The following is a 27,096-nucleotide window of genomic DNA, read 5'->3' on the forward strand; positions in this document are numbered from 1 at the left end:
TAATTAAGCAACAAGGGCCTACTGGTACTGCACCATTTTAGTACACCTGTCTGCCTCTGGAAGAACAGATTGAAAAAGTTCTTGTAGGGTGGGTCTAGAAGGGTCACAAACCCGTAATGACAGTCACCCAAAATTTTGAGTACACGAGGGTCATGGGAAAGGCAGCACAACATAAAGTCAGCCATTCGGGCCAGACTGCTAACAGGCAAGACTTCCATGTCCTCACCAAGATCACAATGGACCATGCTCTCCTCCTCCTCTCTGTCATCAAGCCATCCAAGTCATCGCCACTCACCATCTTGGTGGAGTCCTCAAAGTTTTGTAGGATGGTACATATGTCTGACATCCATGGCCACTCCGGAGACCTTATGTGTGGAGTTTGAACTGAATGCCGAAGGCCTTGTTGATGCTGGTAGTCAACAACTGCCTTCTTCTGCTCTCAAATCATTTCCAACATCTGCAGTATAGAGTTCCAACACGTGGGGACATCACACACCAGTCGTTGAGCTGGAAGCTGCAAATGCTGCTGAAGCATGGCAAGGGCGGCGGAAGCTATAACTGATTTTCTAAAATGGGCACACCTGTGGCGTACTTTCACAAGCATATCTGGCAGCTCCATCTAGCTTTTGAGAAACCGTTGAACAACGGGGTTAAGCACATGGGCCAGGCATGGTATGTGTGTGAGCTCGCCGTGCCTCAGAGCCGCCACCAGGTTCTGGCCATTGTCACACACGACCATGCCTGGCTGTAGGTTCAGCGGTGTTAACCACAGATCTGCCTGGTCTTTCAGAGCTGTTCACAACTCTTCAGCATTGTGCGTTTTGTCACCTAAGCATATTAGCTTCAGCATAGCCTGTTGCTGCTTGCCTGAGGCAGTGCGTCCAGCTTGTGACTGATGTGGTCATTTCGGAGATGGAGGCTGAAGAGGAGGTGCAGGAGCTGTAGATTGTGGGGGCAACCCTAATTGACGTAGGGCCCGCAATCCTTGGATACAGAAGGACGTGTTCCATCCCCTGGTCCGAATGGGTCCCAGCTTCCACTATGTTAACCTCGTGTGCCGTCAGGGAGATGTACCGTCCCTGCCCAGAAGCACTTGTCCAGTTCCCAGTAACAGCATTGTTGAAGGCACAGCTAATTTTGTCAGACACGTGCTTGTGTAATGCGGGGTACGGCACACTGGGAGAAATAGTGGTGGCTGGGGACAGAGTACCTTGGGATGGCCGCTGCCATCAGGTTGTGTAAATCTTCTGTCTACACGAGCCTAAAAGGCAACATTTTGAGTGGAACCAGACAAGAAATGTGTGAATTTAGTAGTGTGGCCTGTGGGGTGTTGGCAACGTATTTCTGCTTGTGTTCCAAGGACTGAGGTATGGACAACTGAATGCTGCGCTGGGACAAGGACGTGGGCATGCTTGATGATGGTACATATTTTATACATTAACTACAAATGCCAGGACACTCGCTGAATCTCCCTCTCTGGCCGCTTTGAAAAAGGTGGTCAGGCTAAGAGATAAATTAAAAGATCTGGCGGTGGTGGAGAAGCTGCTAACTTTCTCTAGACAGAAATTCTATGAAAGGGGCAATAAGGCACATACCCTCCTGGCACGCCAGCTGAAGGAACGCTCCGTGGCTTCATGTCCTCAGGCCTTGCGGGACGCTACAGGGGTGACGCACTATCACCCTAACGCCATAGCTGACATTTTTTATAATTTCTACAAAAAATTATACAATCTTGGTCCCCCATCGGCTGAAGGTTCCCAGGGTTCAGGGGCTATTGAAGACTATCTTGCTACCTTAGATCTCCCCTCCCTACCTAGTGAAGCGATTGAATCTCTAAATAGCGCAGTTTCCTCTGAAGAGGTGGAGGAGGTTTTGGAGTCTCTGCCCATGGGAAAGTCACCTGGCCCTGATGGTTTGACGTACTTTTACTATAAGACATTTGCCAAAACACTTCTTCCCCACTTGGCCTCATTATTTAACTCCTTGCAAGGCGACCCAATCCCGTCCACAATGCTACTTTCCCACCTCATCCTCCTTCCAAAGCCACCTAAGGACCCCTTGGACTGTGCAAACTATAGGCCAATAGCCCTTTTGAATTCGTATTTGAAGGTGTTCACCAAGCTACTGGCCTTCAGACTTAATAAATGGCTACCCTCGATTATTCATAAAGACCAAGTAGGCTTTATTCCATGCCGTCAAGGGGGTGATAACACCAGGAGGGTTGTGGACTTGGTGGACGTCTCGAACCGAAAGAAATTGTAAACACTAGTATTGAGCCTTGATGCCGAGAAGGCTTTCGATCGCCTTTCCTGGCCATTCCTTTTTAGTACGATGCGGGTCTTTGGCATCTCGGGCGGATTTTTGTCCACGCTGAAATCCCTATATAACCACCCTACAGCGGCCATAAATCTCCCTCTCTGTACATCTAAACCATTCACTATATCGAATGGCACCAGGCAGGGGTGCCCTCTGTCACCTCTCCTGTTTGACCTCTGCATAGAGCCCCTGGCAGAGTCCATATGGCGGGACCCCAATATCTCTGGGGTGATGGTTGGGAATAAATCTTTTAAGATCGCACTATTTGCTGATGACGTCCTATTGACGCTCACTAATCTCCACGTGTCTCTTCCGAACCTCATGAGGGCTTTGAGGAGATATGGGGACTTATCTGGATATAAAATCAATTCCAGCAAGACGGAGGCTATGCCACTGAACATCCCCCCTGGGGTATGGGACCACCTACGCCTGAATTTTAAATTCAGGTGGAAACAGGATGCTGTGAAATATCTGGGGGTGAATATCACGTCCTCATAAGAGACCCTCTATAAACTAAATTTCCCCTCCCTCTTTAAAGAATCAAAAGCCCGCCTGACTAAATGGCAATCACTCCCTCTCTGGGAGTCGGATAGCGGCGGTAAAAATGAGTCTTTTACCCAGATTGATCTACACCTTTGAGACCCTCCCAGTTGGAGTTCCGGTCTCAGAATTGAAGTCCCTTCAGGCGGCTATTATTAGATTCATATGGCAACAAAAGCGCCACAGAGTGGCTAAGGAGGTTCTCACAGCTCATAAGACCAGGGGAGGGCTTTCTGTTCCAAATATTCTTAAATACTACTGGGCTACACACCTGAGGAGAATCCCCTGCTGGACATCCCTATCGGCCTATAGCAGGTGGAATAAAAGAGAAATTATGGCTTGCCCCAATACACCCTATCTCCCTTTTATGGTCGCCAGCACAATGTGAGTCCTTTCCGCCCCTTTTAGGCCCCATGCAGTCCACCCGTGACATCTGGAACGCCTGCGCACGGAGATTTGCCCTCATGTCACCCTGCTCCCCCTGTTGTGAATTCTGCTTTTGGGTTCCCACCGGTGGTTGTAGGTGGTAATGCAGTTGCCCCTGAGTTGCAGCCCTGGTCAGGTGTATCTGCTGATTGCAGTTCTGACTGGGGTATTTAGGCGTGCAGGATTCATTTGTCCTTGTCAGTTGTCAATTGTTCTTGGGAGGTTATGGACCTCTGCCTGGTTCCTCCTGCCTTTCTGCCAAATCAGCAAAGATAAGTGTCTGGTTTTTTTTTTCTGTGGCACACATGCTGTGTGCTTCACAATTCAGTGCTATTGTTTGTGTTTTCTTGTCCAGCTTAGATTGTGTCAGTATTTTCTCAGTCTTGTTGGATTCTCTGGAGTGGCAGATATACATTCCATGTCTTTAGTTAGATTGTGGAACTTTTTGTATTATCTGCTGTGGATATTTTTGGAAGAGTTTTAAGGCCGGCGTCACACTGGCGAGTTTTACGGACGTAAGAGCGCAGAAACTACGTCCGTAAAACTCGCATAACATACGGCACAATTATTCTCAATGGGGCTGCTCCTATTAGCCGTATATTACGGTTCAGTATTATACGGCTTTCTACGGCCGTACAAAATCGCAGCATGCTGCGTTTGTCAGCGTACTGCGCAAAAAAATCGCCAATGAAAGTCTATGGGGGCGAGAAAAATACGGATTCCACACGGACCTGCAGTGTGACTTGCGAGAAATACGCAGCGCTGTTAGTGAAAAGTCGGTAATTCAATTGCCGGCTTTTCATTTCTCCTGCTCAAACCCGACAGGATATGAGACATGGTTTACATACAGTAAACCATCTCATATCCCCCTTTTTTTGCATATTCCACACTACTAATGTTAGTAGTGTGTATGTGCAAAATTTCAGCGCTGTAGCTGCTAAAATAAAGGGTTAAATGGCGGAAAAAATTGGCGTGGGCTCCCGCGCAATTTTCTCCGCCAGAGCGGTAAAGCCAGTGACTGAGGGCAGATATTAATAGCCTGGAGAGGGTCCATGGTTATTGGCCCCCCCGTGGCTAAAAACATCTGCCCCCAGCCACCCCAGAAAAGGCACATCTGGAAGATGCGCCTATTCTGGCACTTGGCCACTCTCTTCCCACTCCCTGTAGCGGTGGGATATGGGGTAATGAAGGGTTAATGCCACCTTGCTATTGGAAGGTGACATTAAGCCAGATTAATGATGGAGAGGCGTCAATTATGACACCTATCCATTATTAATCCAATTGTAGGAAAGGGTTAAAAAACACACACACACATGATTGAAAAGTATTTTAATGAAATAAACACAGCGGTTGTTGTAATAATTTATTGTTCTCTCAAATCCATTTGCAGTCCCTCGCTTGGCAACATAATAAACGCACAAGATACATACCTTCTGCTGTCAGATCAGGTCCCACGATGTAATCCATCTGAAGGGGTTAACTAATATTACAAGCAGGAGCCCTGCAAATGCAGCTGTGCTCCGTGCTTGTAATTCCCCTGCGAATGAATGAAATGTAGGTCATTGACCTACATTTCATTCATTCGCGGTGATGCGCCCCCTGGTGGATGTCCTCATATGACCTGGAGCGTGGGAAAAAGTTCCCAGGCTGCAGTTCATGAGAACATCCACCAGAGGGCGCCTCACCGCGAATGAATGAAATGTAGGTCAATGACCTACATTTCATTCATTCGCAGGGGAATTACAAGCACGGAGCACAGCTGCATTTGCAGGGCTCCTGCTTGTAATATTAGTTAACCCCTTCAGATGGATTACATCGTGGGACCTGATCTGACAGCAGAAGGTATGTATCTTGTGCGTTTATTATGTTGCCAAGCGAGGGACTGCAAATGGATTTGAGAGAACAATAAATTATTACAACAACCGCTGTGTTTATTTCATTAAAATACTTTTCAATCATGTGTGTGTGTGTTTTTTAACCCTTTCCTACAATTGGATTAATAATGGATAGGTGTCATAATTGACGCCTCTCCATCATTAATCTGGCTTAATGTCACCTTCCAATAGCAAGGTGGCATTAACCCTTCATTACCCCATATCCCACCGCTACAGGGAGTGGGAAGAGAGTGGCCAAGTGCCAGAATAGGCGCATCTTCCAGATGTGCCTTTTCTGGGGTGGCTGGGGGCAGATGTTTTTAGCCACGGGGGGGGCAATAACCATGGACCCTCTCCAGGCTATTAATATCTGCCCTCAGTCACTGGCTTTACCGCTCTGGCGGAGAAAATTGCGCGGGAGCCCACGCCAATTTTTTCCGCCATTTAACCCTTTATTTTAGCAGCTACAGCGCTGAAATTTTGCACATACACACTACTAACATTAGTAGTGTGGAATATGCAAAAAAAAAGGGGATATGAGATGGTTTACTATATGTAAACCATGTCTCATATCATGTCGGGTTTGTGCAGGAGAAATGAAAAGCCGGCAATTGAATTACCGGCTGTTCACAGATATCGCGCTGAATGAAATCTAAATACAGAATATATATATATGTGTCTCAATGACATATATATATATATATATACTGTATATATGTTTTAATGAACATTTGAGCACATAAATCCATTAGATGTCGGTTTTGCAAGCCTGCGCAAAAATCTCGCAGTACGGATGCCATACGGATTACATACGGAGGATGCCATGCGCAAAATACGCTGACACACCCTGACTACGGATCACTATTTTGGGAACATTTCACCGTATTTCGGCCGTATTACGGCCGTAAAATACGTGGCGTATTGTCTTACGCCGAGTGTGACGCCGGCCTTATACTGACCGCCTAGTAATCTGTCCCATCCTTTCCTATTTAGCTAGAGTGGCCTCTTTTGCTAAATCCTGTTTTCTACCTGCGTGTGTCTATTCTTCTCCTACCCACAGTCATTATTCGGGGGGCTGCCTATCCTTTGGGGGTCTGCTCTGAGGCAAGATAGCATTCCTAGTTCCATCTATAGGGGTATTTAGTCCTCCGGCTGTGTCGAGGTGTCTAGGTTTGTGTTAGGCACACCCCACGGCTACTTCTAGTTGCGGTGTTAGTTCAGGATTTGCGGTCAGTATAGGTTTCACCAACTCCAGAGAAAGTTTCATGCGGCTCCAAGGTCACCGGATCATAACAGTACAACTGGCCCATAATGAGTTAAATGCATCTCAGAAGAAGGGAAGAAAGGTGTTGAGCCATTTTTTTTTTTCTGTAGTCTGTTTTATCTTTTTTTTCCCTCTTTATCTATTGGTAGCTGAGGAGTCTTGTGCCAGCATGGATGTTCAGGAATTAGCTTCTTGTGTAGACCAGCTTGCTGCTAGGGTACAGGGTATTTCTGATTATATTGTTCAGACTCCTGCTTTAGAGCCGAAGATTCCTACTCCTGATTTTTTTTTTTTGGTGATAGGTCCAAATTTTGGGGTTTTAAAAACAATTGTAAACTGTTTTTTGCTCTGAGACCGCGATCCTCCGGTGATTCTATTCAGCAGGTTAAAATTGTCATCTCCCTGCTGCGTGGCGATCCTCAGGATTGGGCATTTTCCCTGGAATCTGGGAATCCTGCCTTGCTTAATGTAGATTCCTTTTTTCAGGCTTTAGGATTATTATATGATGAACCGAATTCTGTGGATCAAGCGGAGAAAACCTTGTTGGCCCTGTCTCATGGAATGATGATGCTTTCGCGGCAATTTTCAGAAAGGGTCTTTCTGAATCCGTTAAATATGTTATGGTGGGGTTTCCCACGCCTTCCGGTCTGAGTGATTCAATGTCTCTGGCCATTCAGATTGATTGGCACTTGCGGGAGCGTCAAACTGTACGCGCTGTGGCGTCGTCCTTAGAGCAAAGTCATTGTGGCGATTCTTCTCATGTAATTTCAGTCTGCCCTAAGCGGACAAAAAGGATTGCTAGTTCATTTACTATCAGTACTGTACAACCTAAATTTCTGTTATCGGTGTCCCTGATCTGCTCATTATCATCATTTTCTGTCATGGCGTTTGTGGATTCAGGTGCCGCCTTGAACTTAATGGATTTTGAGTTTGCCAGGCGTTGTGGTTTTCCCTTGCAGCCTTTGCAGAACCCTATCCCTTTAAGGGGGATTGATGCTACACCTTTGGCTAAAAATAAGCCCCAGTTTTGGACACAGGTGACCATGCACATGGCGCCAGCCATCAGGAAGATTGTCGATTTCTGGTGTTGCTTAATTTGCATGATGTTATCGTGCTGGGTTTCCCGTGGTTGCAGGTACATAATCCTGTGTTGGATTGGAAATCTATGTCTGTGACTAGTTGGGGTTGTCAGGGGGTTCATAATGATGTTCCGTTGATGTCAATCTCCTCTTCTTCCTCTTCTGAAATTCCAGAGTTTTTGTCTGATTTTCAGGATGTATTTGATGAGCCCAACTCCAGTTCCCTTCCACCGCACAGGGACTGTGATTGTGTGATAGACTTGATTCCTGGCAGTAAGTTTCCTAAAGGCCGACTTTTCAACCTGTCTGTGCCTGAACATACCGCCATGCAAAGTTATGTTAAGTAGTATTTGGAGAAAGGGCATATTCGGCCATCTTCTTCACCGTTGGGAGCAGGTTTTTTCTTTGTTGCTAAGAAGGATGGCTCCTTGAGACCTTGTATTGATTATCGCCTGTTGAATAAGATCACGGTCAAGTTTCAATACCCTTTACCTTTGCTTTCCGATTTATTTGCTAGGATTAAGGGGGCTAGTTGGTTTACGAAGATTGACCTTCGGGGGGCATATTATCTTGTTCGTATTAAGCAGGGTGATGAATGGAAAACTGCGTTTAATACGCCCGAAGGCCATTTAGAATACCTTGTGATGCCATTCGGGCTCACTAACACTCCATCTGTTTTTCAATCCTTCATGCATGATATCTTCCGGCCTTATATTGATAAATTCTTGATTGTATATTTGGACGATATTTTGATTTTCTCCGATGATTGGAAGTCTCATGTGGAACAGGTCAGGATGGTATTTCAGATCCTTCGTGACAATGCTTTGTTTGTGAAGGGGTCTAAGTGTCTCTTTGGGGTGCAGAAGGTTTCTTTTTTGGGCTTTATTTTTTCTCCCTCATCTATGGAGATGGATCCTGTTAAGGTTCAGGCCATTCATGATTGGATTCAACCTACATCCGTGAAGAGCCTTCAGAAATTTTTGGGCTTTGCTAATTTTTATCGCCGTTTCATTGCTAACTTCTCCAGCGTGGTTAACCCCTTGACTGATTTGATGAAAAAAGGTGCTGATGTGGCGAATTGGTCCTCTGCAGCTGTCTCTGCCTTTCAGGATCTTAAACGCCGATTTACTTCTGCTCCGGTGTTGCGCCAACCAGAAGTTTCTCTTCCGTTTCAGGTTGAGGTTGACGCTTCTGAGATTGGGGCAGGGGCCATTTTGTCTCAGAGGAATTCTGTTGGTTCTTTGATGAAACCGTGTGCCTTCTTCTCCCGCAAGTTTTCGCCTGCTGAACGCAATTATGATGTCGGCAATCGGGAGTTGTTGGCTATGAAGTGGGCGTTTGAGGAGTGGTGACATTGGCTTGAGGGAGCTAAGCACTGAATTGTGGTCCTGACCGATCATAAGAATTTGATTTACCTCAAGTCTGCCAAACGGCTGAGTCCTAGACAGGCTCGATGGTCCTTGTTTTTCTCCCGTTTTGATTTCGTGGTTTCGTATCTTCCGGGTCCTAAGAATATTAAGGCTGATGCCCTTTCTAGGAGTTTTTTGCCTGATTCTCCTGAGGTCCTTGAACCGGTCGGCATTCTGAAAGAAGGGGTGGTCCTTTCTGCCATTTCCCCTGATTTACGGCGGGTTCTTCAGGAATTTCAGGCTGACAAACCTGACCGCTGTCCTGTGGGGAAATTGTTTGTTCCTGACAGATGGACTAGTAGAGTGATTTCTGAGGTTCACTGTTCTGTGTTGGCTGGTCATCCTGGTATTTTTGGTACCAGAGATTTGGTTGGTAGGTCCTTTTGGTGGCCTTCGTTGTCACGTGATGTGCGTTCTTTTGTGCAGTCCTGTGGGACTTGTGCGCGGGCCAAGCCTTGTTGTTCCCGTGCTAATGGGTTACTTTTGCCATTGCCGGTCCCTGAGAGGCCCTGGACGCATATTTCTATGGATTTTATTTCTGATCTTCCGGTTTCCCAGAGGATGTCGGTTATCTGGGTTGTTTGTGACCGGTTTTCTAAGATGGTTCATTTGGTGCCTTTGCCTAAATTGCCTTCCTCTTCAGAGTTGGTTCCGTTGTTTTTTCAGCATGTGGTTCGTTTGCATGCTATTCCGGAGAATATTGTGTCCGACAGAGGTTCCCAGTTTGTTTCTAGGTTTTGGCGGGCCTTTTGTGCTAGGCTGGGCATTGATTTGTCTTTTTCTTCTGCATTTCATCCTCAAATGGCCAGACCAAGCAAACTAATCAGACTTTGGAGACTTATTTGAGATGCTTTGTGTCTGCCGATGAGGATGATTGTGTGGCCTTTTTGCCATTGGCCGAGTTTGCCCTTAATAATCGGGCTAGTTCGGCTACTTTGGTTTCGCCTTTTTTATGTAATTTTGGTTTTCATCCTCGTTTTTCTTCTGGGCAGGTAGAGCCTTCCGACTGTCCTGGTGTGGATTCTGTGAGTGACAGGTTGCAGCAGATTTGGGCTCATGTGGTGGACAATTTGGTGTTGTCTCAGGAGGAGGCTCAACGTTTTGCTAACCGTCATCGGTGTGTTGGTTCCCGGCTTCGGGTTGGGGATTTGGTTTGGTTGTCTTCCCGTCATGTTCCTATGAAGGTCTCTTCCCCTAAGTTTAAGCCTCGGTGTATTGGTCCTTATAGGATTTCTGAGATTATTAATCCGGTGTCTTTTCAATTGGCGCTTCCGGCCTCTTTTGCTATCCATAATGTCTTCCATAGATCTTTATTGCGGAAATATGTGGTGCCCGTTGTTCCCTCTGTTGATCCTCCGGCCCCTGTTTTGGTTGATGGGGAGTTGGAGTATGTGGTTGAGAAGATTTTGGATTCTCGTTTTTCGAGGCGGAGGCTTCAGTACCTTGTCAAATGAAAGGGTTATGGCCAGGAGGATAATTCTTGGGTTTTTGCTTCTGATGTCCATGCTGCTGATTTGGTCCGTGCCTTTCATCTGGCTCGTCCTGATCGGCCTGGCGGCTCTGGTGAGGGTTCGGTGACCCCTCCTCAAGGGGGGGTACTGTTGTGAATTCTGCTTTTGGGCTCCCTCCGGTGGTTGTAGGTGGTAATGCAGTTGCCCCTGAGTTGCAGCCCTGGTCAGGTGTATCTGCTGATTGCAGTTCTGACTGGGATATTTAGGCGTGCAGGATTCATTTGTCCTTGCCAGTTGTCAATTGTTCTTGGGAGGTTATGGACCTCTGCCTGGTTCCTCCTGCCTTTCTGCTCTGCAAAATCAGCAAAGATAAGTGTCTGAGTTTTTTTTTCTGTGGCACACATGCTGTGTGCTTCACAATTCAGTGCTATTCTTTGTGTTTTCTTGTCCAGCTTAGATTGTGCCAGTATTTTCTCAGTCTTGTTGGATTCTCTGGAGTGGCAGATATACATTCCATGTCTTTAGTTAGATTGTGGAACTTTTTGAATTATCTGCTGTGGATATTTTTGGAAGGGTTTTAATACTGACCGCCTAGTAATCTGTCCTATCCTTTCCTATTTAGCTAGAGTGGCCTCTTTTGCTAAATCCTGTTTTGTACCTGCGTGTGTCTATTCTTCTACTCACAGCCATTATTCGTGGGGGGCTGCCTATCCTTTGGGGGTCTGCTCTGAGGCAAGATAGCATTCCTATTTCCATCTACAGGTGTATTTAGTCCTCTGGCTGTGTCGAGGTGTCTAGGTTCATGTTAGGCACACCCCACGGCTACGTCTAGTTGCGGGTTAGTTCAGGATTTACGGTCAGTATAGGTTCCACCAACTCCAGGGAAAGTTTCATGCGGCTCCAAGGTCACCGGATCATAACATCCCCCCTGGTGTCCTTCATCTACCATCCACAGCTCCCAAGCAGTTTAGAGTCTCCTATGGTTCACCCCTGGCTTAAAGCGGGTCTATTTAGATTTGCGGATATTATAGATGGGGAGACCATGGAGATTCACTCCTTTGATTATCTTAAGCAACATTTCTCGATTTCCAACAGGGAATTCTTTCAATACCTATAAATCAGAGATTTTGCTAACTCCCTATATGGTAAAGCGGGAGCTTCGATCCCCACGGATTTCGAGAAAATTCGCAGGAGGGGCATGGACAGCAGGGGTCTGATTTCAGAAATTTACAACCTTCTATCGGATCCACGGGATGCGTCTGGTGAATCTTTTCTATATATGCGTAAGTGGGAGGCCGCCCTGGAGCGGCGAATTTCTCCCCGAGAGTGGTCTGTCATTTGGAGGAATGCTGCAAAATCATCAGTATGTACTTTTCTATAAAGAAAATATTTATAAGATACTAATGCACTGGTATCACACTCCAGAGTTTCTGCATGGACTGAATCCCTCTGTCCCTCCCTCCTGTTGGAGATGTGGGGGAGGCACTGGGTCCCTCATGCACATATTTTGGTCATGCCCAAGCAAGAATTGTGCCCTTTTGGGGTCAAGCTAAGTCCCTCATTGACAAGTTATTACATACAGATATAGAACTAAACCCGCTTGTGCTTCTCCTGGGTCACGGGGCACCGGGTATGGGCAAACTCTCCAATAGATTAATGCAACATATCCTTACGGCGGCCAGATGCCTGATTGTGCGTCTTTGGAAGCAGCCAAGTCCCCCTTCGCTTCAGATCCTCACTAGACGGATCATGGATGTCAGAAGGATGAAACACCTTACAGCCTTACTAAATTGTTATGACCCCAATGGCGAGGGTCTCAGAGGAACGTGGAAGTCTGCAGAATACAAAAATCCAGCTCATAGGGCAGTGGTAACTGGGTTGACCATATATCTACTCCTAACGCCAACACTAGAAGTAGCCGGGGATCATTCCTACGTTGATTCTAGATGACACGCGCCAGCCGGAGAATCTAGCTACCCCTAGTAGAGGAAAACAAAGACCTTTCTTGCCTCCAGAGAAGGGGACCCCAAAGCTGGATAGAAGCCCCCCACAAATAATGACGGTGAGGTAAGAGGAAATGACAAACACAGAAATGAACCAGGTTTAGCACAGAGAGGCCCGCTTACTGATAGCAGAATAAAGAAAGGTAACTTATATGGTCAACAAAAACCCTATCAAAATCCACACTGGAAATTCAAGAACCCCCGAACCGTCTAACGGTCCGGGGGGAGAACACCAGCCCCCTAGAGCTTCCAGCAAAGGTCAGGATATAGATTTGGAACAAGCTGGACAAAAATACAAAACCAAAACAAATAGCAAAGCAAAAGGCAGACTTAGCTGAAATAACTGGAACCAGGATCAGTAGACAAGAGCACAGCAGACTAGCTCTGATAACTACGTTGCCAGGCATTGAACTGAAGGTCCAGGGAGCTTATATAGCAACACCCCTAACTAACGACCCAGGTGCGGATAAAAGGAATGACAGAAAAACCAGAGTCAAAAAACTAGTAACCACTAGAGGGAGCAAAAAGCAAATTCACAACAGTACCCCCCCCTTAGTGAGGGGTCACCGAACCCTCACCACGACCACCAGGGCGATCAGGATGAGCGGCATGAAAGGCACGAACTAAATCGGCCGCATGAACATCAGAGGCGACCACCCAGGAATTATCCTCCTGACCATAGCCCTTCCACTTGACCAGGTACTGAAGCCTCCGCCTGGAGAGGCGAGAATCCAAGATCTTCTCCATCACGTACTCCAACTCGCCCTCAACCAACACCGGAGCAGGAGGCTCAGCAGAAGGAACTACAGGCACAATGTACCGCCGCAACAAGGACCTATGAAATACATTGTGAATAGCAAACGACACAGGAAGATCCAGACGAAAAGATACAGGATTAAGGATTTCCAATATCTTGTAAGGCCCAATAAAACGAGGTTTAAATTTGGGAGAGGAGACCTTCATAGGAACAAAGCGGGAAGAAAGCCATACCAAATCCCCAACGCGTAGTCGGGGACCCACACCGCGGCGGCGGTTGGCAAAGCGCTGAGCCTTCTCCTGTGACAACTTCAAGTTGTCCACCACATGATTCCAGATCTGCTGCAACCTATCCACCACAGAATCCACCCCAGGACAGTCAGAAGGCTCCACATGACCCGAAGAAAAGCGAGGATGGAAACCAGAGTTGCAGAAAAAAGGCGAAACCAAGGTGGCGGAACTAGCCCGATTATTAAGGGCAAACTCAGCCAACGGCAAGAATGTCACCCAATCGTCCTGATCAGCAGAGACAAAACACCTCAAATAAGCCTCCAAAGTCTGATTGGTTCGCTCCGTCTGTCCATTAGTCTGAGGATGGAAAGCAGACGAAAAAGACAAATCAATGCCCATCCTACTACAAAAGGATCGCCAGAACCTGGAAACGAACTGGGATCCTCTGTCTGACACAATATTCTCAGGGATGCCGTGCAAACGAACCACGTTCTGGAAAAACACAGGAACCAGATCGGAAGAGGAAGGCAGCTTAGGCAAAGGAACCAAATGGACCATCTTGGAGAAGCGATCACATATCACCCAGATAACGGACATGCCCTGAGATAGCGGAAGATCAGAAATGAAATCCATGGAGATATGTGTCCAAGGTCTCTTCGGGACAGGCAAGGGCAAGAGCAAACCGCTGGCACGAGAACAGCAAGGCTTAGCTCGAGCACAAGTCCCACAGGACTGCACAAATGACCGCACATCCTTTGACAAGGAAGGCCACCAAAAGGACCTGGCCACCAGATCTCTGGTGCCAAAAATTCCCGGGTGACCTGCCAACACCGAGGAATGAACCTCGGAAATGACTCTGCTGGTCCACTTATCCGGGACAAACAGTCTGTCAGGTGGACAAGACTCAGGCCTATCAGCCTGAAATCTCTGCAACACACGTCGCAGATCCGGAGAAATAGCTGACAAGATAACTCCATCTTTAAGAATACCAACAGGATCAGCGACTCCAGGAGCATCAGGCACAAAGCTCCTAGAAAGAGCATCGGCCTTCACATTCTTTGAACCTGGTAAATACGAGACAACAAAATCAAAGCGGGAGAAAAACAATGAACAGCGGGCCTGTCTCGGATTAAGGCGTTTAGCAGACTCGAGATACATCAGATTTTTGTGATCAGTCAAGACCACCACACGATGCTTAGCACCCTCGAGCCAATGACGCCACTCCTCAAATGCCCATTTCATGGCCAACAACTCCCGATTGCCCACATCATAATTTCACTCGGCAGGCGAAAACTTCCTAGAGAAAAAGGCACAAGGTTTCATAACAGAGCAACCAGGGCCTCTCTGCGACAAAACGGCCCCTGCCCCAATCTCCGAAGCATCCACCTCAACCTGAAAGGGAAGTGAGACGTCAGGCTGGCACAAAACAGGCGCCGAAGTAAACCGGCGTTTCAACTCCTGGAAAGCCTCCACGGCAGCAGGAGCCCAGTTAGCTACATCGGAGCCCTTCTTGGTCATATCCGTCAAAGGTTTCACAATGCTAGAAAAATTAGCGATAAAACGACGGTAGAAGTTAGCGAAGCCCAAGAACTTCTGAAGACTCTTAACTGACGAGGGCTGAGTCCAATCAAGAATAGCTCGGACCTTGACTGGGTCCATCTCCACAGCAGAAGGGGAAAAAATGAACCCCAAAAAGGGAACCTTCTGTACACCAAAGAGACACTTTGAGCCCTTGACAAACAAAGAATTTTCACGCAAAATTTTAAAGACCAACCTGACCTGCTCCACATGCGAATCCCAATTATCAGAAAAAACCAAAATATCATCCAGATAAACAATCAAAAATTTATCCAGATACTTCCGGAAAATGTCATGCATAAAGGACTGAAAAACTGAAGGCGCATTGGAGAGCCCAAAAGGCATCACCAAGTACTCAAAATGACCTTCGGGCGTATTGAATGCGGTTTTCCATTCATCACCTTGCTTAATGCGCACAAGGTTGTACGCACCACGAAGGTCTATCTTGGTGAACCACTTGGCACCCTTAATCCGGGCAAACAAGTCAGACAACAGCGGTAAAGGATACTGAAATTTGACAGTGATCTTATTTAAAAGCCGATAATCAATACAAGGTCTCAAAGATCCGTCCTTTTTTGCCACAAAAAAGAATCCCGCACCAAGAGGGGAAGAAGACGGACGAATATGTCCTTTCTCCAGAGACTCCTTGATATATGAACGCATAGCGGTATGTTCAGGTACCGACAGATTAAACAGTCTTCCCTTAGGAAATTTACTGCCTGGAATCAAATCTATTGCACAGTCACATTCCCTATGAGGAGGCAGTGCACTGGACTCAGACTCACTGAAGACATCCTGATAATCAGACAAATACTCCGGAACTTCCGAAGGCGTAGAAGAAGCAATAGACACAGGCAGGGAATCCCCATGAATACCACGACAGCCCCAACTTGAGACTGACATAGCCTTCCAGTCCAGGACTGGATTATGGGTCTGTAACCATGGCAGCCCTAAAACAACCAAATCATGCATTTTATGTAAAACCAGGAAACGTATCACCTCGCGGTGTTCAGGAGTCATGCACATGGTAACCTGTGTCCAATACTGCGGTTTATTTGCTGCCAATGGTGTAGCATCAATACCCCTAAGAGGAATAGGATTTTCTAATGGTTCAAGAGTAAAACCACAGCGCTTAGCAAATGAGAGATCCATGAGACTCAGGGCAGCACCTGAATCTACAAACGCCATGACAGGATAAGATGACAGTGAGCAAATCAAAGTTACAGACAGAATAAATTTAGGTTGCAAATTACCAACGGTGACAGGACTAACAACCTTAGCTATACGTTTAGAGCATGCTGAGATAACATGTGTAGAATCACCACAGTAGTAGCACAAGCCATTCCGGCGTCTATGAATTTTCCGCTCATTTCTAGTCAGGATTCTATCACATTGCATTAAATCAGGTGTCTGTTCAGACAACACCATGAGGGAATTTGCGGTTTTGCGCTCCCGCAACCGCCGGTCAATTTGAATAGCCAGTGCCATAGTATCATTCAGACCTGTGGGAATGGGAAAACCCACCATAACATTCTTAATGGCTTCAGAAAGGCCATTTCTAAAATTAGCGGCCAGTGCACACTCGTTCCAATGTGTCAGCACGGACCATTTCCGAAATTTTTGGCAATACACTTCAGCCTCGTCCTGCCCCTGAGACATAGCCAGCAAGGCCTTTTCTGCCTGAATCTCAAGATTGGGTTCCTCATAAAGTAAACCGAGCGCCAGAAAAAACGCATCAAGATCAGCCAATGCCGGATCTCCTGGCGCCAGCGAAAAAGCCCAATCCTGAGGGTCGCCCCGTAAGAACGAAATAACAATTTTTACTTGCTGAGCAGAATCTCCAGATGAACAGGGTCTCAGGGACAAAAACAATTTACAATTATTCACGAAATTCCTAAACTTAAACCTGTCTCCGGAAAACAGTTCAGGAATCGGTATTTTAGGTTCTGACCTAGGATTTCTGATAACATAGTCTTGTATGCCCTGCACACGAGTAGCCAGCTGGTCCACACTTGTAATCAAGGTCTGGACATTCATGTCTGCAGCAAGCATAGCCACTCTGAGGTAAAGGGGAAGAAGAAAAAAAAAAACTCTGAATCTTCTTTCTTATAATCCCTCTTCTGCAATGCATTAAACATTTAATACCGGCCTGGCAAACTGTTATGACCCCAATGGCGAGGGTCTCAGAGGAACGTGGAAGTCTGCAGAATACAAAAATCCAGCTCATAGGGCAGTGGTAACTGGGTTGACCATATATCTACTCCTAACGCCAACACTAGAAGTAGCCGGGGATCATTCCTACGTTGATTCTAGATGACACGCGCCAGCCGGAGAATCTAGCTACCCCTAGTAGAGGAAAACAAAGACCTTTCTTGCCTCCAGAGAAGGGGACCCCAAAGCTGGATAGAAGCCCCCCACAAATAATGACGGTGAGGTAAGAGGAAATGACAAACACAGAAATGAACCAGGTTTAGCACAGAGAGGCCCGCTTACTGATAGCAGAATAAAGAAAGGTAACTTATATGGTCAACAAAAACCCTATCAAAATCCACACTGGAAATTCAAGAACCCCCGAACCGTCTAACGGTCCGGGGGGAGAACACCAGCCCCCTAGAGCTTCCAGCAAAGGTCAGGATATAGATTTAGAACAAGCTGGACAAAAATACAAAACCAAAACAAATAGCAAAGCAAAAGGCAGACTTAGCTGAAATAACTGGAACCAGGATCAGTAGACAAGAGCACAGCAGACTAGCTCTGATAACTACGTTGCCAGGCATTGAACTGAAGGTCCAGGGAGCTTATATAGCAACACCCCTAACTAACGACCCAGGTGCGGATAAAAGGAATGACAGAAAAACCAGAGTCAAAAAACTAGTAACCACTAGAGGGAGCAAAAAGCAAATTCACAACACTAAATGACTCGGTGGTGCGCTTCCAGGCGATATGGTCCCCGTGGGATTATTATGCAGCGGGATCCGACCTGTAGTGCGGCTGAGTTCGGATTTGATTAGTCGATTTAACTGAGGTTTTTCCCCTTTCTTCCTCCCTCCCTTCCACCCCTTATTGTCTTGTCTTTGTCATTTACGTCTTTGTAGCATTAAGGTCATTTATAGCCTCATATCGTTTACATCGTTTATATCGTTTATTGTTCATGCATACTATACAGAAACTAAATACTTGTACGACCCTGTTTTGTTATACAATGTTTAATAAAATAAAAATTTTATGGTTAAAAAAAAATAATAAAAAATTTAAGAACATAAAGCTTCTCCCCGGTGTGAATTCTTTGGTGGCTAGAAAGAGATGGTTTCTTCACAAAACATTTTTCCACATTATGAACATGAAAATGGCTTCTCCCCTATGTGGCTTTTCTGGTGGCTAACAAGATTCGCTTTGTGGTTAAAACATTTCCCACATTCTGAACAGGAAAAAGGCTTCTTCCCTGTGTGAGATCTATGATGTCTGACAAGAGCTGATTTATGTAGAAAACATTTCCCACATTCTGAACAGGAAAAAGGCTTCTCTACAGGCTTCTCTACTGTGTGAGTTCTTTGGTGGCTAACAAGATGCGCTTTCCTGTAAAAACATTTATCACATTCTGAACATGAATAAGGTTTCTCCCCTGTGTGGATTTTCTGGTGGCTAGCAAGATCCGTTTTGCGTTTAAAACATTTCCCACATTCTGAACAGGAAAAAGGCTTCTCCCCTGTGTGGGTTTTCTGGTGGTTAACAAGATTTGCCTTTTTGTTAAAATATTTCCCACATTCTGAACAGGAAAAAGGCTTCTCCCCTGTGTGGGTTTTCTGGTGGCTAACAAGATACACTTTTTGGTTAAAACATTTCCCACATTCTGAACAGGAAAAAGGCTTCTCCCCTGTGTGGGTTTTCTGGTGGTTAACAAGATTTGCCTTTTTGTTAAAACATTTCCCACATTCTGAACAGGAAAAAGGCTTATCCCCTGTGTGAGTTCTTCTGTGGGTAATAAGATGCCCTTTGTGGTTAAAACATTTCCCACATTCTGAACAGGTAAAAGGCTTCTCCCCTGTGTGAGATCTGTGATGTGTGATAAGAACGTTTTTATCTGCAAAACATTTCCCACATACTGAACAGGAAAAAGGCTTCTCCCCTGTGTGTGATCTATGATGTTTGACAAGATTTGATTTATGCCCAAAACATTTCCCACATTCTGAACAGAAAAAAGGCTTCTCCCCTGTGTGGGTATTCTGGTGGCTAACAAGACTCGCTTTCTGGCTAAAACATTTCCCACATTCTGAACAGGAAAAACGCTTCTCCCCTGTGTGAGCTCTATGATGTCTGACAAGAACTGATTTATCTAGAAAACATTTTCCACATTCTGAACAGGAAAAAGGCTTCTCTCCTGTGTGAGTTCTTTGGTGGGTAACAAGATGCTCTTTCCGAATAAAACATTTTCCACATTCTGAACATGAAAAAGGCTTCTCCCCTGTGTGAATTCTCTGGTGACTAAGAAGACATGATTTCTTGGTAAAACATCTCCCACACTTGGAACAAGAAAATCTACTGTCTGTTTTGTGAAGGTTTTGTTGTTTAAGAAAGTTTTCCCCTTGAAAAGTCCTATTTCCATATTCTGAAAATGAAAATGTCTTCATTGCTTTAGGAGCTGTTCGTTTTTGTATGGTTGATTTGTGACTTTGATTTTCCTTAGCAGTCGGTAATGAACCAGAAGACAGGACCTGTTCCAAAGGATCAGATGACAGATCTTTGCTGTGAAGGGACGATGGTATATCTTGAGTAATGGCATTTACTTCAATTGTATCCTGTGGGATCTCAAGATCATCTGATTTAAACATTGAAGATGTCAGCTGTCCTGCTGACCTCCTGGTATGGTCATCTGCCAAGAATAAAACTAAGTATTATTTTAGAATAAAATATCCTTGAATTCTATACTTAACATTTCTACTTAAATGGTCTCTAAAAATAGCAAGTTATGCAAATATATGGAAACTGCCAGTGGAGTCAAAATAGTCACTATTCCTATAGATTAATTCATTGAGGGTTATAATTTACAAAATGGAGTCATTTTATTAGGATTTCATCCGCTGTGGTTTTCTGCAATTTTATCATATTAGGGATTCTGCAAATGGTGTGCCCCATCTCCTCTGGTATCTGCTCCTGCAATGTTTGCTTCGGACACCAGACGCGGCCTTACTCATTCTGCAGGCAATGCTGGTAACAGAGGTGGGGTTGGAACCAGAAGCTCTTGGCGGTGCACGCTCTGCCCAGCCACTAAGATTAGGGTGCCTGGCATCTGTAGTACCATCCAGTCTGGCAGTATGGGTATGTGTGCTTTCAGCTGCAGTAATCTGCTCCCTGTTTTAGCGAATCGGAATGCACCAAATATTTTTTAATCAGATACATTTTTATTAACCGTAACAAGATGTACAACAGATCACATGTTCATACTAATTTTATGTTTTACAGTAAATTAACCCCCCCATGGAGACCATATCAGGAGCAAACAATAATTCGTCCATAGTTGACAATATCAAACAGAGTTCCAGTTTATCATAAGTTGCACTCTATAATACTATATACTGGTATAACATAAATTAATCCTATCCAACCACGGCTGCTATAATTTATGGAAGAAATCCAGCTTGTTTCTCGTAGTGTAAATATTTTCGCGTCTGGCCGGAGGCTCCTCTCTAATCCAATATTTTGCAATTAGTTTCCTTGCAATAAATAATCTTGCAATTACAATTTTAGTCACATTGTCAGATAATATTTCCTCCACATACCCTAATATACATATCAATGGATCCCTAGGAATAACGTACCCATACACCACTCCAATGCAGTTCAACACTACAATCCAATAGGAGGACAATCTGGGACAATGCCAAAGCACATGCAATATGTCCGCCTGAGATTGCGAAAACCTTGGGCAATCAGATTTGGACTTTGAAAGCACCACACCTTACTACAGCTTGAAGCATATTGCCGGAATCTGCCAGATATAGCCTTGATCTCCTCTAGTTCAGTCCTCTGTGCTCAGCTCCCGGCTTGTTTATTTGTTTCCTGTTGTGACCCCGTCCTGTTTACTGACTACTCCTATGTCTCCCGAGTTAGTATTTTCTCTGGCCTCTAGGTTCTGACACGGATATCTGTCTATTCTTCTTCCCATCTTACTCCACAGAACAGCAGGTAACACTGGGCTTCAAGCCTAGGGGTCTCTGTGTAAGTCCAAATCCATGTAGAGGGGTTAAAGAAGTTAAAGGGTAATGGGCAAAACTGTGACTATAGACAATTACACATCTACTGAAATGATCAAGTTGAACAATCATCCTCAGGAAAAAAAAAATGCTAAATGCTAAAACTGACCTACCATTATAATTCTCCTGGTCATTACGAGTTTATAGACATCAAACATGTCTAGGTTCTTTTTTATCTAAATGGTGAAAAAAAATTCCAAACTTTGTTAAAAAAAAAAAAAATTACGCCATTTTCTGATACCCGTAGCGTCTCATTTTTCACGATCTCGGGTTAGGTGTGGGCTTATTTTTTGCGCCCTGAGCTGACATTTTTAAAGATATCATGGTGGTGTAGATACGATGTTTTGATCGCCCATTTTTGCATTTTAATGCAATGTCGTGGCGACCAAAAAAACATTTCTGGAGTTTTGACATTTTTCTCGCTACGATGTTTAGCGATCAAGCTAATCCTTTTTTTTATTGATAGATCGGGCAATTCTGAAAGCGACAATACCAAATATGTGAAGGTTTGATTTTATTTTTGTTTTATTTTGAATGGGGTGAAAGGGGTGTGAGTTGAAATTTTATATTTTTTATTTTTACATTTTTAAAACTTTTTTTTATTAAACTTTTGGCATGCTTCAATAGTCTCTATAGGAGACTAGAAGCTGCCACAACTCGATTTGCTCTGCTACATAGAGGCAATGTTGAGGTCGCCTCTATATAACAGATTTATTCACCTGCAATAAGCGTCGACCACTGGATGGCGCTCACAGAAAGCCAGCACTGACAACCATAGAAGTTTCAAGGAGACCTCAGATTGTCATGCCAACACACCGGTGACCCGCGATCAAGTGACGGGTTGTCACCAGTGTGTTTATTTCCGGCACGATTGACAGAAGCAAAATTTAAATGCAGTTGTCAGAGATTGACAGCAGCATTTAACTGGTTAATAGCCGCGGGTGGATCTTGAATCCACCCATGGCCATTGTAAGCACATGCCAGCTGTTCAAAGATGTGGGCTCACCGCCGTAGCACACATCAAAGGGAGTCAGACATCGGCGTACTATTACACTAGATGTCAGTAAGGGCTTAAACCGATAAGACTTGATTTGGAAAGGCACACACCTGTCTATATGAGACCGCATAGCTCACAGTGCATGTCAGACCAAATGAGAATCATGAGGCCAAGGAGCTCAGAGACAGAATTGTGGCACGGCACAGATCTGGCCAAGGTTACAACAGAATTTCTGCAGTACTCAAGGTTCTTAAGAGCACCGTGGCCTCCATAATCCTTAAATGGAAGATGTTTGAGACCACCAGAAGTCTTCGTAGACCTGGTCGTCCAGCTAAACTGGGAGAAGAGCCTTGGTGAGAGAAGAAGAAAACCAAGATCACTGTGGCTGAGCTCCAGAGATGCAGTAGGGAGATGGGAGAAAATCAACTATCACTACAGCCCTCCACCCGTCGGGCGTTTATGGCAGAGTGGCCCGACGGAAGCCTTTCCTCAGTGCAAGACATATGAAAGCCCACATAGAGTTTACTAAAAAACACATGAAGGACTCCCAGACTATGAGAAATAAGATTCTCTGGTCTGATGAGATGAAGATAGACCTTTTTGGTGATAATTCTATGCGATGTGTGTGGAGGAAAACAGGCAATCCTCATCACCTGCCCAATACAATCTCATCACCTGCCCAATACAATCCCATCAGTGAAACATGGTGGTGGCAGCATCATGTTATGGGGGTGTTTTCAGCTGCAGGGACAGGGCAACTGGTTGCTTTTGAGAAAAACATGAATGCGGCCAAGTACAGAGATTTCCTGGATGAAAACCCCTTCCAGAGAGCTTTGGACCTCAGACTTGGCAGAAGGTTCACCTTCCAACAAGACAATGACCCTAAGCACACAGCTGAAATAACAAAGTAGTGGCTTCAGAACAACTCTGTGACCATTCTTGACTGGCCCAGCCAGAGCCCTGACCTAGACCCAATTGAGCATTTCTGGAGAGACCTGAAAATGGCTGCCCACCAACGTTCACCATCCCACCTGACCAAACTGGAGAGGATCTGCAAGGAAGAATGGCAGAGAATCCCCAAATCCAGATGTGAAAAACTTGTTGCGTCATTCCCAAGAAGACTCATCTCAAAAGGATGTTTCTACTCAATACTGAGCAAAGTGTTTGAATACTTATGACCATGTGATATTTCAGTTTTTCTTTTTAATAAATTTGCAAAAAGTACTACATTTCTATTTTTTTTCAGTCAAGATGGGGTGCAGAATGTACATTACTGAAAAAAATATAACTTTTTTTTTAATTTACCCAATGGCTGCAGTGAAACAGAGTGAAAAATTTAAAGGGGTCTGAATACTTTCCGTACCCACTGTATATTACAGCCATCAGCCACATACAACTTAGAGATACATCATGGCGCAGGTGTACTGTTTATTATGTAGTTTATCACAATCTTGTATGAAGTTAGTCAGTTTTATAAGAAATTGTAAAATCAGGATAAAAGGAAAAACTGTTGTTATTGTACAGAAATTCACACTTGGCCTCACTGCACATTCAATGTTGTCGATCATAAAAGCGAAGTTTGGCCAGAAAGACTGGACCTGGTCTTGTAGGGACCATATGATCACATTCAGCAGCACAGAAGGGGGAGAAGGGAGATTCAGCCAATATCAGGGATCTAAAAATGACCCAAGTGATCCATAATAGGATGACCAGCCAGAGACATAATATTAGGAAAGGTGTAATCTGTCTGTTTAGACATTTCATTTTAGAATATAAACGAGATCCCACCAGTTTAAGGCTCATTATATTAGAACAAATATCAGAACATGTGTCTAATAGGTCCCAAAGACTTGTGACTAGAGAATCCTATTGGAGTTTTAAACTACACACACTCAAACCGGAGGATTTCCCATGTACGTATATTTTTCTTTATATGGATTTTATTGTGCATCCAATATGTATTTTACATCTATTTGTATTGTCTTGTAAGAAAGGTTTTAACACAAAAAACTGCACCATAGCGCGGTTTAATTAATGAATTAAGCAATTGGATCAGTGACGCCGTTCTGGAGGATATAAAACATCCACAATGTATCATTTGTATATGCCTGAGGAAGGAGCTGGTTCACATCGGAAATGGGTAGAATATTAAAATGAAAAGTTTGTTGGTTTTTTACGTTCATTTGTTTTGATGCCCAACTTTATGGCTCAGCACTTGGCAGAGCTTTTCAAAGCCCTGATTTTTTTCCTTCTTCCCACATCAGGGATTTTGGAAGCCAACAACATCATTACCCTCCGTTTTCTCTAAAAGGCTCATCATAATATTTTTCTAACTTGTCTTACATTTGGCTTTGTAGTTTACAGATCTGGGCAGGTAACGGTCAGAGTCTTCTAATCTCAGGGGGTAGTTGGATCCTCCAGGTTGTAAGTTCTATAGAAAAGGGATTTCAATGCCCAAAGCCACTTGCACAGTTTTGGGTGAAGGAGAAAGTTGTGGTCTAGAGGCAAAATGGTGATCACACGATTGTGATACGTTGGACTACACCACCGATAAAGCAGCCACAGCCGGAGACTGAGAAGAATCTGTGACTTCTCTGCATTTAGTGGTCACTACTCACCTGGGTAGTCATATGTAGGAATCTCCTCTTTACACCACTCATCACCCCTCACATATGTCTCTGTAGTATTAATATGGGTCAGATCTTCACCCTGAAACAAATATTGTAAAGGTCACAGACAGATGGAGAAGTCACATCTATGATCAGCTCTAATCCTGCCATCTCCACCGTTCTCATTACACAAGTATAAAACATATAATACTGGTGGATAAAGCAACACTGAACACAAGACCTTCACATCCGTCTATACATTGTGACAGAGTCACTGGTAAGGTGATAGAGGGGAGATATGTGTCACTGCGCTTAATGGCATCAGTGATGTGAAACCAGAGCATTTTTTCTCCAGCACACTACGTGTTGTGAGGGTAAGGCTACTTTCACACACAGCATATTTGCTGCGTATTTTTACGCGCGCGTATTTTGCTGCTGCTTTACCTGCGTTTTTTTACGCAGGCAAAAAACGCAGCTGCTTTCACACACAGCGTTTTTTGCAGCTGCGTTTTTTTCAGCATTGTGTACTGAAAATAAAGTTTGTTTGAAAAAAAAAAAAAAAGGGGAAAAAAAAAAAGAGTCATTGAGGTCATTTCCTGTCTTTATGACTCAGAATACAATACACACTGGAGTTAACATCATGTCGATTCTGCCAGCTGCAATGGCCTTGAGCCAAAGACGCCTCAGCAAGCGGAACAGACATCAGCTGGGGTTTACTAACCCCACTGTCACTAACCCCAGGTTATTAGGGCAGGCGTCAGTCAGACGCCCCCCCTCGTAACCCTGTACGGTAAGGGTATGTTCACACGATCCTGATTTCAATCCTTTTTTTTCAGGACAAAAACCGCAGCTCTTGGCAGAAAACGCAGGTGCGTTTTTGGTGCGTTTTTGGTGCGTTTTTGATGCGGTTTTTAGTGCGGTTTTTTATGCAGTTTTCTCTGCAGATTGTCTGTGTTTGACACAAATAAAGCTTTAACTGCAGTGGGGGGAAAAAAAAAGAAATGATGTCATTTCCTTGTCCAACCCTTTTCTTCTTCCATCCTCCATTTTGGGACTAAACACCAAAATGAGTGGACGTGTTTTGAATGACAGCGCTCCGCAGAGTGCTGAGCGTAGGCCAGATCACAGCCCGCGGATCCAGCTCTATCTAGCTATTTAAGTCTACGTTCACATTTGCGGTCTGCGCCGCAGCGTCAGGCGCCGCATGCGTCATGCGCCCCTATATTTAACATGGGGGCGCATGGACATGCGTCGCACTTGCGTTTTGCGCCGGCCGCATGCGTCACTGCAGCGCACGCATCCGGCCGCAGAGGACGCAGCAAGTTGCATTTTTGCTGCGTCCAAAAGCAATCAAAAAAAGGACGCATGCGGCGCACAACGCAAATGTGAACATAGCCTAAGTGCCACGTATTTCAGTGCCACGTATTTCAGTGCCACGTATTTCAGTGCCACGTATTTCAGTGCCACGTGCCACGTATTTCAGTGCCACGTATTTCAGTGCCACGTGCCACGTATTTAAGTGCCACGTGCCACGTATTTAAGTGCCACGTATTTAAGTGCCACGTATCACGTATTTCAGTGCCACGTATTTCAGTGCCACGTATCAAAGTGCCACGTGCCACGTATCAAAGTGCCACGTGCCACATATTTCAGTGCCACGTATCAAAGTGCCACGTGCCACGTATCAAAGTGCCACGTATCAAAGTGCCACGTGCCACGTATTTAAGTGACACGTGCCACGTATCAAAGTGCCACGTATCAAAGTGCCACGTGCCACGTATTTAAGTGACACGTGCCACGTATCAAAGTGCCACGTATCAAAGTGCCACGTATTTAAGTGACACGTGCCACGTATCAAAGTGCCACGTATCAAAGTGCCACGTGCCACGTATTTAAGTGACACGTGCCACGTATCAAAGTGCCACGTATCAAAGTGCCACGTATTTAAGTGACACGTGCCACGTATCAAAGTGCCACGTGCCACATATTTCAGTGCCACATATTTCAGTGCCACATATTTCAGTGCCACGTGCCACGTATCAAAGTGCCACGTATCAAAGTGACTGAGCGCCGGCCCTAAAGTGAAAGTGAAAGCAGAGCGGTGACGTCACCGCTGTGCTGTTAAGGCCGGAGCTCAGTCAGTGTCAGGAAGCAGACGCTGGGGGACGCGCAGGTGAGCATGTACTGTTTGTTTTTTTTACTTTTACGCTGGTAACCAGGGTAAACATCGGGTTACTAAGCGTGGCCCTGCGCTTAGTAACCCGATGTTTACCCTGGTTACCCGGGGACCTCGGCATCGTTGGTCGCTGGAG

General features: G+C 45.1%; 1 protein-coding gene across 6 annotated transcripts in view; it reads right to left on the reverse strand.

Moving 5' to 3' along the window:
• LOC143767949 (uncharacterized) overlaps positions 1–27,096 on the reverse strand; it is a 133,370-nt gene that overhangs the window by 79,590 nt on the left and 26,684 nt on the right. For 5 of the 6 annotated variants that reach the window (XM_077256500.1, XM_077256498.1, XM_077256499.1 and 2 more), the window contains exons 6-7: positions 24,794–24,884; positions 18,048–19,797 (exon numbers count right to left, since the gene is read on the reverse strand). The exons of the other annotated variant lie outside the window; for it this stretch is intronic. In XM_077256500.1, coding sequence (XP_077112615.1) covers positions 18,260–19,797; positions 24,794–24,884 — 1,629 coding nt within the window. In that variant the 3' untranslated portion in view covers positions 18,048–18,259. Of the gene's footprint in view, positions 1–18,047; positions 19,798–24,793; positions 24,885–27,096 lie in introns of those variants that run through there. 6 annotated transcript variants of the gene reach the window in all.

The sequence above is a fragment of the Ranitomeya variabilis genome, chromosome 4 (assembly GCF_051348905.1).
Source record: "Ranitomeya variabilis isolate aRanVar5 chromosome 4, aRanVar5.hap1, whole genome shotgun sequence".
Lineage (NCBI taxonomy): Eukaryota > Metazoa > Chordata > Amphibia > Anura > Dendrobatidae > Ranitomeya > Ranitomeya variabilis.